The sequence below is a fragment of the Phacochoerus africanus genome, chromosome 8 (assembly GCF_016906955.1).
Source record: "Phacochoerus africanus isolate WHEZ1 chromosome 8, ROS_Pafr_v1, whole genome shotgun sequence".
NCBI lineage: Eukaryota > Metazoa > Chordata > Mammalia > Artiodactyla > Suidae > Phacochoerus > Phacochoerus africanus.
In genome coordinates, this window is record NC_062551.1 from 542,249 (window position 1) to 555,973 (window position 13,725).

At 59.4% G+C, this 13,725-nt stretch overlaps 1 protein-coding gene across 6 annotated transcripts in view; it reads left to right on the forward strand.

Moving 5' to 3' along the window:
* ANKRD11 (ankyrin repeat domain containing 11) overlaps positions 1 to 13,725 on the forward strand; it is a 155,566-nt gene that overhangs the window by 118,974 nt on the left and 22,867 nt on the right. For all 6 annotated transcript variants that reach the window (XM_047789093.1, XM_047789094.1, XM_047789095.1 and 3 more), the window contains 2 exons: positions 10,502 to 10,643; positions 12,784 to 12,919. In XM_047789093.1, coding sequence (XP_047645049.1) covers positions 10,557 to 10,643; positions 12,784 to 12,919 — 223 coding nt within the window. In that variant the 5' untranslated portion in view covers positions 10,502 to 10,556. The remainder of the gene's footprint in view (positions 1 to 10,501; positions 10,644 to 12,783; positions 12,920 to 13,725) is intronic.

The window sequence follows — 13,725 nt, forward strand, 5'->3', positions numbered from 1 at the left end:
CCATTTTGAGTTTATTTTTGCATATCGTGTTAGAGTTTAATCTCACTCTTTCCCGTGTAGCTATCCAGTTTTTCCAGCACCACCTATTGAAGAGGTTTGTCTTTTTACAGTGTATATTCTTGCCCCTCTGTTGTGGATTATTTGAAGTGTGTGTCTCTGGGCTTTCTGTCTTGTTCATTGACCCATGTGTCTGTCTTTGTGCCAGCACCGTACTGTTTTAATTACTGTCGCTTTGTAGTCTAGTCTGAAGCCACGGAGCCTGACTGTGCCACATTCTTTTTTCTTCCTTAAGCTCGCTTTGGCAGTTTGGCAGAATGTGTGGTTCCATATAAATTTTAGGATTATTTGTTTGAGTTCTGTGAAAAATGTCTTAGGTATCTTGATATGGATTGCCTTAAGTCTGTAGATGGGGGAGGGTATGTGGCCGTTTTAACAGTAGTAATTTTTCCAGTCCCAGAGCGTGGTTCGTCTTCCCGTCCCGTCTTCTCCATCTTCAGATGCCCTTCCTCAGTGTGGTATCGTTTTCTGATGATCTCTTACCTGGGTGTTTTATCTTGATGCAGGTACAGTTCTTTCACTCTTTGTCTTTGTCTTTCTTTTTCCTTTCTCTCCCTATAGTTCATTGTTAGTGTGTAGAAAAGCAACAGATTTCTGGTCTTACCCATTTAGGCCAGTGTTGCTGAAGTGTTCTGACAGCTTCCCATGGTAAATCCCAAGACACGCTGCTTCGTGCGAGGCTGGGTGTGTGGCCTCCCGGTGTTTTCCCTTCTCTGTTACTTCACTTTTTTTTTTTTTTTAATGTAGTTGATTTGCAATGTTCCGTCCACTTCTGCTGTACAGCCAAGCGCCCCCGTCATACATCTGCATGCATCCTTTTTCTCATCCTGACTTCCGTCCTGTGGTATCACCGGAGACTGGATAGAGCTGCCGGTGCTGGACAGCGGCACCTCGTTGCTCATCCATTCTCAAGGTCACAGCTGCACCTACCAAGCCCAGACTCCCCGCCCACCCACTTCGTCCCCTCCCCCTTGGCAACCGCAGTCTGCTCTCCGTGTCTGTGATGTGTCTGTTCCGCAGGCGGCCCGTCTGAGCTGTGTCTTAGGTTCCACATGGAAGTGGTGTCAGACGGCGTGCTTAGTATGAGACTCTCCAGCTCCGTCCTGGTTGCTGCAAAGGGCGTTATGTCCGGTTTTTTTTTTTTTTTTTGGTTTTTTTTCTGTTCGTTTTTTTTGTGCCTGTCTTTTTTTGTCTTTTTAGGGTCGCACCTGCAGCATATGAAAGTTCCCAGGCTAGGGGTTGAATCGGAGCGGTAGCTGTACCGCAGCCGCAGCAGTGTGAGATCTGAGCCAAGTCTGCAGCCTGCACCACAGCTCACTGCAGCACCGGATCCTTAACATGCTGAGCGAGGCCAGGGACCAAACCCACGTGCTCACGGATACTAATTGGGTTCGTTACCACTGGGCCACCGTGGCACTCTTACTTCGTTCTTTTTATGGCTGACGAGTGTTCCACGGTGCCTGTGCACCCCGTCTCCTGAACCCGTCCCTCCGTCGATGGCCATGTGGGTTGTTGGCGTGGTTACTGTGAAGAGTGCTGCGGGAACACAGGGTGCATGTGTCCTTTTGAAGAGTAGTTCTGTCTGGATCGACGCCCAGCGGTGGGTTGCTGGATCACATGGTCGTTCTGCGTTTAGTTTTCTAGGGCCCCTCCAGACGGTTCTCCACAGCCGTTGCCCCAGCTTCCGTTCCCACCAGCAGCGCAGGAGGGCTCCCGTTGCTCCACGCCCGCTGCGGCAGTGTGAGCGACGGCCATTCTGACCGGCGGGAGGCGGTGCCTCGGTGCAGTTTGGATTCGCAGCTCTCGAACCATCAGGATGCCGAGGGCTTCTTCCCGGGCCTGGGGCCGCCTGGGTGTCTTCTCTGAGGAAGTGTCTGTTCGGCCGTCTGCCCAGTTTTCGAGGGGTTGTGTTTTTGTTGCTTCGCTGTCTGAGTTCTTTGCATATTTTGGAGATTGAGCCCTTGTCGGTTGCCTTGCTTGCAGCTATAGTCTCCCGTTCTGTAGGTTGTCTTACCTTTTCTTTAGAGTTTCCTTGGCTGTGCAAAAGCTTGAAAGTTTGATCAGGTCCCATTGGTTTAGTTTTGTTTTCATTTCTATTGCCTTGGGAGACTACGGCATGAGGAAGTTCCCTCGGCCAGGGACTGAACCCCCACCACCACGGCGACCAGAGCCCCGGTAGTGATAGTGGCGGTGGCGGTCCTCAGCCTGCTGGGCCACACGGGGACTCCTCTGTTCCCCTTCTGGATGTCGCCCTGGCTGCAGCGTGAGTGTGACGTCTCGGGCGGTGTGGGAGGGGCCTCCGCCAGGGTCCCGGGTTAAGGGTTAAGGACACGCCCCCCTGCTTTGAGGGGCTCCCTGTGGTGCCGATGTCTGTGTCGCGAGCTTTGACTTTTGTGAGGGGCCTTTTCTGCGTCACGCGTCAGGATTGGGTGATTGTTTTCTTTGGCCTGTGCCTGTGGTGGATCGCACTGATTGTTTCTGAGGATTGAACCATGTTTGCATCTTCTGCAGTCTTTTTCCCCCCTTTTGATGGCCGCACCTGCACGTCATATGGAAGTTTCTAGGCCAGGGGTCAAATCGGAGCTATAGCTGCCATCCTACACCACACCCACAGCAGCACACCACAGCTGACCTACACCACAGCTCTTGGCAACACCGGGTCCTTAACCCACCGAGCGAGGTCAGGGATTGAACCTACATCCTCGTGGATGCTTGTCGGGTTCTTAATCCGCTGAGCCACAACAGGAACTCCTATTCTGTACTTTGCGACACAAGCGTAGCTGTACCCATCTCTCTGGCCTCCCTCTCCAGTTGGTGACACTTGTGGGGGTCATGCCACGGTGCTGGTGCCGAGTCTGCCCCCTGTTGTGCTGTGACCACCTCGTGGGTGGGCTCTGTGACCCAGCCTCTTGCAGTGCTGCAGGCTGGTCCCGTGCAGCTTCTCCTGTCCTGGCCCCGTTCCTGGGCCTCTGCCCCTGCCGCTGCCCCCTCTGTGCAGCAGCCTGGTGTGTGGCCCCCGCTCCGAGGGGCGCTTGGTTGCTGGGTTGAGGATTCCGGCATTTCCTGTTCTTCTTTCACCGCACCTCGTCTGCGTCTTGGTTCCTTCTGTGTACGAGGCGTTTTTCCTTTTGTCTCCAGCCCTCCTCCACCCCCCCTTCTTCGAGTTGTGTGTTCACTGTTCTCGGAGGGGTTTTCGTTTGCATCCTGTCCTGCAGTGAGCGTGGCACGTTGTATGCTTTGTGCCCAGGTGAGGGGCTTTCCACACCTGGGGAGCCTCGGGGTCGGCCCCACTGCGGCCCGCAGCCGCCCTCCTCAGCAGGCCACGTGGAGGAAGGGGTGGGGCCCCGAGGGAGCGAGTCCTGCAGCAGCGACCGGCCCCCGACCGTCTACAGTCTTGCCAGGGTGCGGCCTGCACCATAGCTGGAACACGGTGCCGCTTCTTTAACTTGATTATTGTGAAATGTGGTAGAACGTTCCAGAGGCTGCAGAGTATAAACGCACTGTTCGTGGTCACAAAGAATACGTGACCTTCGTGTGGGAAACTCCTGGTCGCGCTCGCAGCCGTGATGCCCCAGCCCCGCTGCCCTCCAGTCTTGCGGCCCCTCTTCCCATTTGGAGCAGTCTCGCCGCCTAGGCTCGCGTCCCTCAGCTCTGCAACCCACGGTGTTTTCAAGACGTGCACACACATTGCGTAACCTTTGCCACATTAAGTGTGAGACTCGGCAGCCCTGCTGTGTCGTGCTCCGTGCCAGTGCCACGGCGGGCCTCTCCCCACTCGGCTGGGCACACTCCCGTGCCAGCCTGCCGGTGCTGGCCCCCCGCGCGGCCCAGAGCGAGCCTGCGGGGCCGTGGGCTGTGGGTGGACGTCAGAGCGCGTCCGCTGCTTCTTGCCCACACGCTGCCTGGTGGTCCGCATCTCATTGTGAGTCGTGCTCGCGTTTTCTTGTTGGTTAAAGACGCTGAGGTTCTTTTTTCCATCCGGTTTTGGATTTCTTCCTTTGCGGAAGTGGATGGTTTGTCTTTGCCTCTTGGTTTGGCAGAGCTGTTCGGGTGTGCTGGGTAAGCTACACCTGCCGGGAGTCTTCCCTCTCGTGGGAAGGCGACCTTTCGTGAACAGAACTTGCTCCTTGGAAGGGCGTCAGGCCTCTCAGACCTTCCCTTCGGTTCGTGTCGCTGGTTGTGCAGGATCCTCCTCGACCTGGAATTGGTGACGGTCTCACGCACACAAACTGACAATCTGTTTGAGTTTTGACTGCCATCCAGCAGCTGCACAGAGGTGGTCTCCCTCTGTGGTGTGACGTGGGATCATCTCCCTGCCTGTCTGCGCGTGGACCGTCCCCCTCTCTGGTCCCCAAGGGGGCCTCCTTGGTCAGAACGTAGGTCCATGCACCGCGGCCCACCTGTCAGCTCCCTGTGTCGGCATCACGCTGGTCAGCGCTGTTCTGCACCTTTGTAACTTTAATCCCCCCCCACTACTTCCTTATGCAGTTCAAGGCTCTTCCCTTTCAATTTTACTTGCCTGAGTTTTATGTAAAAGACTTTTGTGGAGCTCCCGTCGTGACGCAGCGGAAGCGAACCCGACTAGGATCCATGAGGACGCGGGTTGGATCCCTGGCCTCGCTCAGTGGGTTAAGGATCCGGCATTGCTGTGGCTGTGGTGTTGGTCGCAGATGCAGCTCGGATCCGGGGTGGGGGTGGCTGTGGTGCAGGCCGGCAGCTGTAGCTCCAGTTCGACCCCAAGCCTGGGAACCTCCGTGTGTGGCAGGTGTGGCCCTGGGGAAACAAAAACACAGGCCTTTGCTTTTTTCTTCTTCGGCCAATTGGGGCTTGTGCACCAGAGGCATTTTATGGTCTCAGATCCCCGCTTTTCTGGTTTGGGCTCCTGGTTGGCCCACAGAGTGTCTTTGCCACAAGGTGGGGCTGCCCTCACCCTCCACACAGGCCTCGCGCCCCACCCCCCCCCCCGAACCCCTGCCAACGCTTGAGGCCCGCCGGGGAGGCCCCCAGAGCTTTGCTGTCCAGCTGTGGCATTCACGGTCACCCTAAAAATTGAAGCAGAGGCAGTTTGACGTATTCGTGTGAGAGTCACGACCCTAACAATACATGTCCCATGTCGTCTTGTACTGAAAAGTAGCTCTTTTACATGGGAGCTAAAGGCGAATGAGAAGCCTGGCATCGTCTGAGGCATCTGCAAACCCCGCTGGTGTTGGCACCCTCTCCGCCCGTCAGATCCCCACTCGCCGTGAGGAGCAGCCTCTCGCAGCTGTGTTACGAGGAACAGTGGGGTCCCCTCCGCTGGGTCCCGTAGAACCTGGCGACCCTGCTGGTCCGGCGCCAGCCCTGCCGCCCACTGGTCTGCCCCGGCCCGTGCTTTCGTGAGGTCCCGTCCTGGCCGTTTGGAAAGAGTATGTCCATGGGGTCACGCAGCTCGTCTGTGTGTTGACTTCCACGACAAGCTATTGGAAAAATAACGTTTTGGGGAGTCCCCGTCGTGGCGCGAACCTGCCTAGCATCCATGAGGACGCCGGTTCAATCCCTGGCCTCGCCCAGTGGGTTAAGGATCCGGCGTTGCCGTGAGCTGTGATGAAGGTCGCACACGCGGCTCGGATCCCGCGTGGCTGTGGTGGAGGCCGGCGGCTGCAGCTCCGATGGGACCCCTAGCCTGGGAACCTCCGTATGCCGAGGGTACGGCCCTAAAAAGACAAAAAAGCAAAACAGCAACAACAAAAAAACCTTTTTTGTATCACTACCAACCTCCTTTAAAATGTCCTCAAGCTGCGATGTGAGGAAGCTAGGAGACGGATGCATTTTCCAGAATTCAAAAATTCAGATTTCATGTGAAAGCTTAAATTTTATTATTGGTCACAACTGCTGTTAATTTTCCTTGACTTGAAAGCATCAGTTTGTTCACTTCTGAGAAAATGACTGCCAGGGAAGCCCTTGGTAAGGCCGACAGTTTGTCTGGCGGCGTCTTCGAGGCAGGACCCAGCCTCTGGGCCGCCAGCAGCCTTTGCGGGGATGCGTCTCGTGCTCCCCGCAGGCGGCCGTCTCGTCACAGGCCTGGAGGACAGGGATCTGGGCTTAGCAGAGAACTCGTCCCTGCTGCTGCTTCGTTGGCGGGGGCGGGGCAGCTCGTTCACGGCAGCCCTGTGTCGTGAGGTGGGTGCTCGGGACCCAGGGCTTCGGGTGCCCTCAGGGTGGCAGCTGTGCGAGGGCTGCTGGGACCCGGACCGGCGTCTGGGTGCAGCTTCAGCCCAGTAAAACTTTACTCAGGGACACAGAAATTCTAACCCCATGCAGCTTTCATTGGTGACAAAACATCAGTCTTGATTTTCTTTTCTTTTTTTTTTTTAGGACTGCACCCACAGCATATGGAGGTTCCCAGGCTAGGGGTCGCATCTAAGCTGTAGCTGTTGGCCTGCACCACAGCCACGCCAGATCCTTAACCCACTGAGCAGGCCAGGGATTGAACCCGCATCCTCATGGATACCAGTCCTGTTCCTTAACCACTGAGCTGTGACGAGAGCCCCTAGTCTTGATTTTCTTTAATCCCAAGGCTTTAAATTCAAACCTTTCTTCAAGCCCAGCTCCGCCCAGGGCCGTCCTTCGCCAGCCCTGCTGGGGCTGCTGGGGGCTTTCACTCCACGTTTCCACTGGCTTGAAAATGTGTTTGTTTTGTCCTTACTCTGGTGGACAGTATGGCTAAATTTGGTGTTTCGGTCTGAAAGCGGGTTTCCCGGGACTGGCACTGCACACCCTGCGGCCTGCACAGAGCGGGTGGCAGGTCTGATGAGGTCTGTCCTCTGCACAGAGGACCTCGGTGGCTGGGAGAGGTTGAGGCTCAGCTGGTTCTGCCTTTTGGCTGAAGAGGGCTGTCCCGGGCCGTTGGCTTTGATTACGCGGGGAGTGACTTTGCCTGTGTGTGTCAGTGGGCTTTTTGGACTGATGCTCAAGGACTTAGGTTTTCTCTCATTTTATTTACTTTTTAAATTAAAAAATTTTTATTTAAAATTTTTTCTTTTTAGGGTCGAGCCTGTGGTACATAGAAGTTCCCAGGCTCGGGGTCACATTGGAGCTGCAGCTACCAGCCACAGCCACAGCATCACGGGATCCGAGCCACATCTTTGACCTGCACCAAAGCTCACAGCCCCAGCAGATCCTTAACCCACTGAGCGAGGCCAGGGATCCAACCCAAGTTCTCATGGGTATAAGTCAGGCTCATTACTGCTGAGCCACAACAGGAACTCCAGTTTTCTCTCATTTTAAACGTTCTGAATCGTCTGCTCCAAGCTGCCCTAGACTCTGCTGAAGCCAGCGTTGCTGGCGTCTGTCTCTTCACGCACCTGCCTTTGTTCGCTGTGGCCCCAGGGGCCTCGCTGGGGGCTCTGACTTGGGGCTTCTTGCTCTCCACTCTCCCCCGTGCCTGGAGCCTCACAGGAGGGGGCACCCAGGGTGGCAGGGCTGTGTGCCTCTCCTGCTCCACTGCCTGTCCTCCCAGAGCTGCTGGCCCACAGTGCCTGTGGGAACGTGGGCATGTGGCGGCTTCTCCCACTCATATTGCAGCTCCATCCACAAGAGGCCGTGAGAAGCCCCCACTCCCCGTCGGTTCTTGCTGTCAGCCTGTCACTTGAGGAAGCAGGATGGGGCTCAGATCCCTGGGGTTTGGGCTGCAGGGCGGGCATTGGAGCGCACCTGCCGTCCTCTTCCATGCGCACATCCCAGCCGACGCGGGCCCCTGGCAGTGCCGTATTCTGGAGGGCGCGTGCCCGTGGGGCTGGGTCCGACGGTGCCCAGAGCACTTTGGGGAGGAGTGTGCGTCCTTGTCCTTGTCAAGAGGCTCACGTCACCTCTTTCCTGCCAGGGCCTCTGCAGACATCATTCCCCAGCTGGGCACAGGCCAGAGGGAGGGAGAGGCTGCCTGGATGAGGGGCTCAGGGTGGCAGGGGACAGCCTCTGGGGGTCACGATGACCAAGTGGGAAGAGGATGGACGTGCACCTGAGTGTTTGTTCTCATCTAGGTCGTCAGCAAGACAGGGGCACAGTCGGGGGTGCTGCAGCTCACCAGTCCGGTCCTGGGCGCCTGGGACAGGCGGCCGCATGCCTGCAGCCCTCCTCCTAGAAAGGGGACTGGAAAGGCACTGCGGGCACAGCCCAGCCCTGCCCCTGCAGCTGAAAGGCGGTGCCTGGAGGACAGCGGCCCTCTCCAGCCTGAGTGAAGCCCATAGGGACGGGACGCAGCCCGTGTGGCCGGCCGTCAGCACGGGGCATCCTGGTGAGGCGTGGGCCCGCCGGGCTCTTGGCGGGTCTCCAAGAATCACCTGGCTGATTGCTCACAAGCTGAGAACAGTGGCCAGTGTCTCCTGGCGGAGTTAGTGTTGTTTTTGTTTTGTTTTGTTTTGTTTTGCCTTTTTCTAGGGCCGCTTCCCGCGGCATATGGAGGTTCCCAGGCTAGGGCTCCATTCGGACCCGTGGCTGCCGGGATCCGAGCCGCGCCTGCAACTGACACCACAGCTCACGGCAACGCCGGATCCTTAACCCACTGAGCGAGGCCAGGGATGGAACCCGCACCCTCATGGCTCCTAGTCGGATTCGTTAACCACTGCGCCACGGCGGGAGCTCCAAGTGTTTTACCTTGAACACCAGTGACCGCCGCACTGGGAGCACCGCGGGGTTTGCACGTGGCCAGTGCCCTGGAAGGTCCTGGGTGGGCACAGCACAGGCAGGCGCCCACCCCCGCTGCACCGCGGCCCGGGGGGAGTGGGCTCCCCACTGTGTCACCCCTTCCTCTTGCCCACGGCTTCTGGGCCTTGCAGCGATGCGTTCTTAGCGCTGCCCTGGGAAGGGGGAGCAGGCGTTTCCGTTCAGGCCTCGCGCTGCTTTGAGTGGAGACATCTAGCCGAGCCAGCTCGGGACCCTTGGTAAAAGCAGCCTTTTACAGCATGGGCTGGCCGTCCGTGTGCCTTCCTGGGTCCAGGAGTCATGGGATCTGGGCTGTTCTCCTGCCTGGGCTGCACGACGGAGGTGTGTTCGCATCAGGGAGCAGGAGTCAAATGGCCCGGGGCTCTTTGCCTTGGGTTTTCTGTCACGGCGGAGGCCGTCGGGAGCTCTGTAAGAATTTCACCTCGGGCCGCTGTGTAACTTGCTAAGGAAACATGGCTGATGGGGTCCCAGGCAGCCCTGGGCAGCTGTCCCGAGTCAGCTCCGGGAGGCCTCCCGCCCCCAGGCTGCGACCGTCCAGTCTTGCCGTGGGAGCTGCAGACGCGCTTAGGAGCCCTCGTGCTGGGCACAGCGAGCACGCAAGGTCCACTCCTGGCCTGGCCGTGGGGACGGGTACGCGCAGGCCCAGACCCGCCACCTCGTGTGCGGGGCCCCGCTCCACGGAGCGCGCTGAGATGTGTGCCCGCGGGGAAGCAGCTGCTACTCCAGAACGCTCTGCACGTGGCCGCCAAAGTCGCAGGCTCGAGAGCGGCGGCCGCTGAGCGCCAGGGGGTCAGTCTAAAGGCACCTCGTGCCACCTGGCAGGGCATCCCACCGTGTGATGGGTTCGTGTGACCTGTGTGCCAACCGCCGAGAGAGGGAGCGCTTTCTCCTCTTCCTCCCCGGGGTTGCCCAGGAGGGTGGGAGGGGGAGAGACTGCCCCCCCCGCGCGCCATCGTCGTGGTCGTCGGGCAGAGAAGACCACGCACAGGTCCATAGAGAGGCTGGCGTGTGCTGGACAGGGCAGCCAGGGTGGTCGGGGGCAGAGGGCAGGAGTGCCAGGCGGGGTGTGGGCCAGCCCGCTGTGGAACAGCGCCAGGGGCCGTGGGTGTGGGCTGGTGTCTGGAGTAAGGTGGGGGGATGGCGGGCTCGCACGTGAGAGGCAGGGGGTGTGGCGCGTGGTTCTGGGGGCTCTGCCATCTCGTGGGAGGGCTGTCTCTGCCCAGACAGGAACCTTTTAAAGATGCCAGAACATCAGAAAATGAGAAATGGGATGGACCCAGTGCGTGTCCTGCCATCTCCTGGTACGTGCAGGGGCCAAGGCCTTGGGCCCACCTGCAAGAGGGGGCGCCCTCTGGGCATCCCCCAGAAGAACCCCTGCCCTCTGCACATCTTATTCTCAGGAAGTTGAGGGTGGGCGGACCTGATGCCATCTCATTCCGACCTTCTGTTGGGGTGTGCGCGTGGGGTGAGCAGGGCCCTCGAGATGGCACCCTGCCCCTGGCACACGGAGCAGAGTTGGCCCCCCGCGCCCACCTTCCTCAGCTCTAAGCCCCTTGCCGTTGAAGTGTTCTCCATCCGGCAGTGTAGACGGGGTTCTTGCTGGTGTGGACCGCCAGGGCTGCCTCCAGAGGGTCCCTCCCCGGTGTGTGTGTGTGTGTGTGTTGGGGGGGTGGCAGAACTGGCCCTTGCTCGGGCCGCGGGTCAGTTCAGCAGCCCTTGACCCGTGTCCTCTCTCTTGGAGCAGACTGTGGAGGATGAAGCGATGGCGGCGTAGATGACGGCTGGCTGAAGAGGAGACGATGCCCAGGGGTGGGTGTTCTAGGCCAGCCCAGCAGGAGGAGCGCGCCCTCAGCCACGACATGGTGGAGAAGCAGCCCGGGAAAAAGGTGAGCCCCTGCTCCCTGCCCCCTCCCCCTGCTCCTTCCCCCCTCCCCCTGCTCCCCCCTCCCCCATACTGCTCCTCCTCCTGCTCCCCCTCCCCGCTCCCCTCCCTTCCTGTTCCCCTCCCCCCTCTCCCCATGCTCATCTTCCCCCTCCCCTCCCCCTACTGCTCCTCCTCCTGCTCCCCTCCCCCTGTTCCCCTCCTGCTCCTGCTCCCCCTCCCCCTGCTCCCCGGAAGGACGTGCCCTCTCCCCCGGGGGGCGGGGGGCGCATGTTGGGCTGTGGCATGTTCAGTCTGGAGCAGTCCTGGGGCGCGTGTACCTATTTGCCTTTTGATGGGCAGCGGCTGCCCCTTTTTCACTGTCCATGTGTGTGACCCATCACTCGTCCCAACACTTCTGACAGAAACTCTGAGCCGCCGCCCACGGCAGCCGAGTCCAGTTGCTCTGTTCCTTTAGCCATTCTGCGTCTCCTTGTGGTTTTGAGTTTTCTTAACGCCAACCGCCTTTATAAACGCTGTTTGGCTGTCCGGATATTTTCTTCCGCAAAGTGCATATTCAGATCTTCTGCTCCTTAAGAAAATCTTGGTGTTTTTCAGTTGACGGGGGTATAGGCTTCTGAGGGCAGCACCCAGTGTCCTGCCCCTGAGCCCGTGCAGGAGAGGATGCCCCTTTCCCCAGTGTCCTGAGACTTCGTGTTAGGACCTCAGACTCTTTGCAGCTGTTGAGATGGTCATTGGTTTCCTGTCCTTTATTTTCTTAATGTGGTGAATTACACTGATTTTTCCTTTTCTTGCTCTCCGGAATATGTTGTTAGTTGTATTATCTTTTTTATGTGTCTGTAGATCAGATCCACCAACTGGGTCGGGAGTTTTCTTGGTGGGAAGTTACTTACTACATTTTGGCGGGGGGGGGGGTTACCTGTGGGTTCCCCTATCCCCCAGTACCAGGGGGCAGGAGTGGTGGGCGGGCCGCCCAGCCCTGGCACAGCCAACTCCCAGGAGCTGTCCTTACTCCAGCAGCATGGCTGCAGCTTGGGCTCTGCCCGCCGACGCCCTCTGTGCTGGCAGTGTGTGCTGCGGGCTGCCCCTCGGTAACCACCGCTGCATGCCGTCAAGCTGGAGGGCTGTCGGGGTCCTGGAGACAGGACTGCACGGGGCCCCTGAGGCCCAGTGCTCAAGACAGTCTATTTGCCAGCCATCTCCCTGGGAAGAATTCTGGAAGGAAAGCTTGCTGGTGGGGAAGGGCGATGTGTGTTTGTAGCAGCCCTTCTTCCGCGTTGGCCCTGTGCCCAGGGGGCAGATGAGCTGGGGTCTCGGTTGGCGTTTGAAGACTCCACCAAGCAGCCTGCCCCCCCCCCCCCCCCCCCCCCCCGCTCTGGCCTGGCAGCTCTGCACGCCGGGCCCTCCCCCAGCCTTGGACTGGGCTCCGTCTCCCACTCTGCAGATGGTGACACCGAGGCCCGTGTGCTGCTGGACCTCCGGGCTTCTCGGTCCTTGCCTGCCCCTCTTCGCTGGCCGCTGCTTGGGGCGCCTGCCTGCACGGGCTCTGCTGGGCCGCTGTTGCTGCACAGGTCCTGAGGATAGCCCTGCAGCGTCACAGGCCTGCGGCGCGGGGCTCAGGCCCGGGGGCGTGTGGGGATGACGCGGGAGGAGGAGAGCACGGGCCCTGGAACAGGGGGCACCGCAGGGCAGTGGGGCAGATGCACTGCAGGACGGCGGGAGGCCGGCTCGGGATTCCGCAGGGCGACTGGTGGTGGAGGGCGGGGTCTGTCAGCCGTGGAGGCGCCTTTTCTCTGTTTACCGAATCAGCTGCTGTTTGTCTCTGTTCCTTCATACTTACGGGAAGATTCCTTAGGGGCAGCTTCTCCAGACTCCTTCAGAGTTGGGGTGAGAAATGGGGCCACACTGGACCGGGGTCGGGGCTCAGCAGCAGCTCTGTCCCCCTGCCTGGCCGGTGAGCGTGGCCCCCTGGCTTTCGGGGAGGATGGGGTCCTGTAGGCACACCGGAGCCTGGCAGGCAGGGGGCTGTTAGCTGCCCACGTAAGAGATGGGCTTTCCTGCCGCGGAGCGAAGTCCTGGGAGACGTGAGCGCTTGGAGGGGGTGATTGAGGGCTGGGGTCTGCAAGTGCCGCTTTCTTTTCCAGGATAAAGATAAAGTTTCCCTACCCAAGACCCCGAAGCTGGACCGCAGCGATGGAAAGGACGTGAGAGAGCGAGCCACCAAGCGGAAGCTGCCCTTCACCGTGGGGGCCCATGGAGAGCAGAAGGACTCGGACACAGGTACTGCTCGGGGACGTGCCCCAGGGCAGGCGCCCCAGTCCTGCAGCAGACCTGGGGGTGCTGGAGTGAGCCCCTTCCTGACGCTAGGGTGACTTCCATGCAGAGAACTCCCGCCAGCGTGCAAAGCAGCAGCGCCCCCAGCCCGCGCCTGCCCAGGGGCCTCCCCGTGTGACGTGATGGGTGGGTGAGGGCCGCCTTCTCGCCCTCGAGGCTTCCAGGCACCTGTGCTGTTTAATCCCCCGAGGGCTTCACATTGGAGGGTAAACATTTTCCCTCAGGGCTGCAAAAGCAGAAAAATCGAACCCCGTTGTTTGAAATGCAAGCCAAGGGGACGTATAAGCAGGGCTGTGGGTGCGTGGGCGCAGCCTGGTTAGCAGCACGAGGCGTGCTTTCCAGTTTCCATCTCGAGCTGCTCGTGGGGCACGTGCCGGGTCCAGGCAAGAACCCAGCCCCTCTGCCGGCCGCTCGCTCTCTTCCTCTCGATCCTGGGCCGGCTGCTTGCTGCTCATCTGACCGCAGACCCTGTGCCTGCTGCAGCCCTGGGGTGAGGCCCTGGATCTGGTGGGGGCATCCTGCACCAGAGGGACTGTGGCAGGTTGCAGGAAAGTGTCAGGGACAGAAACGAGACAAACTCAAGAAAATTGGGAGACGTGGCAGAGGAAACAGCCTGGCAGGCATGTCTGTGCCACGGCCTCCATTCATGGAGCTGTGGAGCCTGGACCTGGGTTAACTAGAGGCCAGGGAGCCGGGTCTGGTCGTGCTGGCCTGGGTGCAAGGAAGGGAAGGGCCAGGCCGAGGCGAGGAGC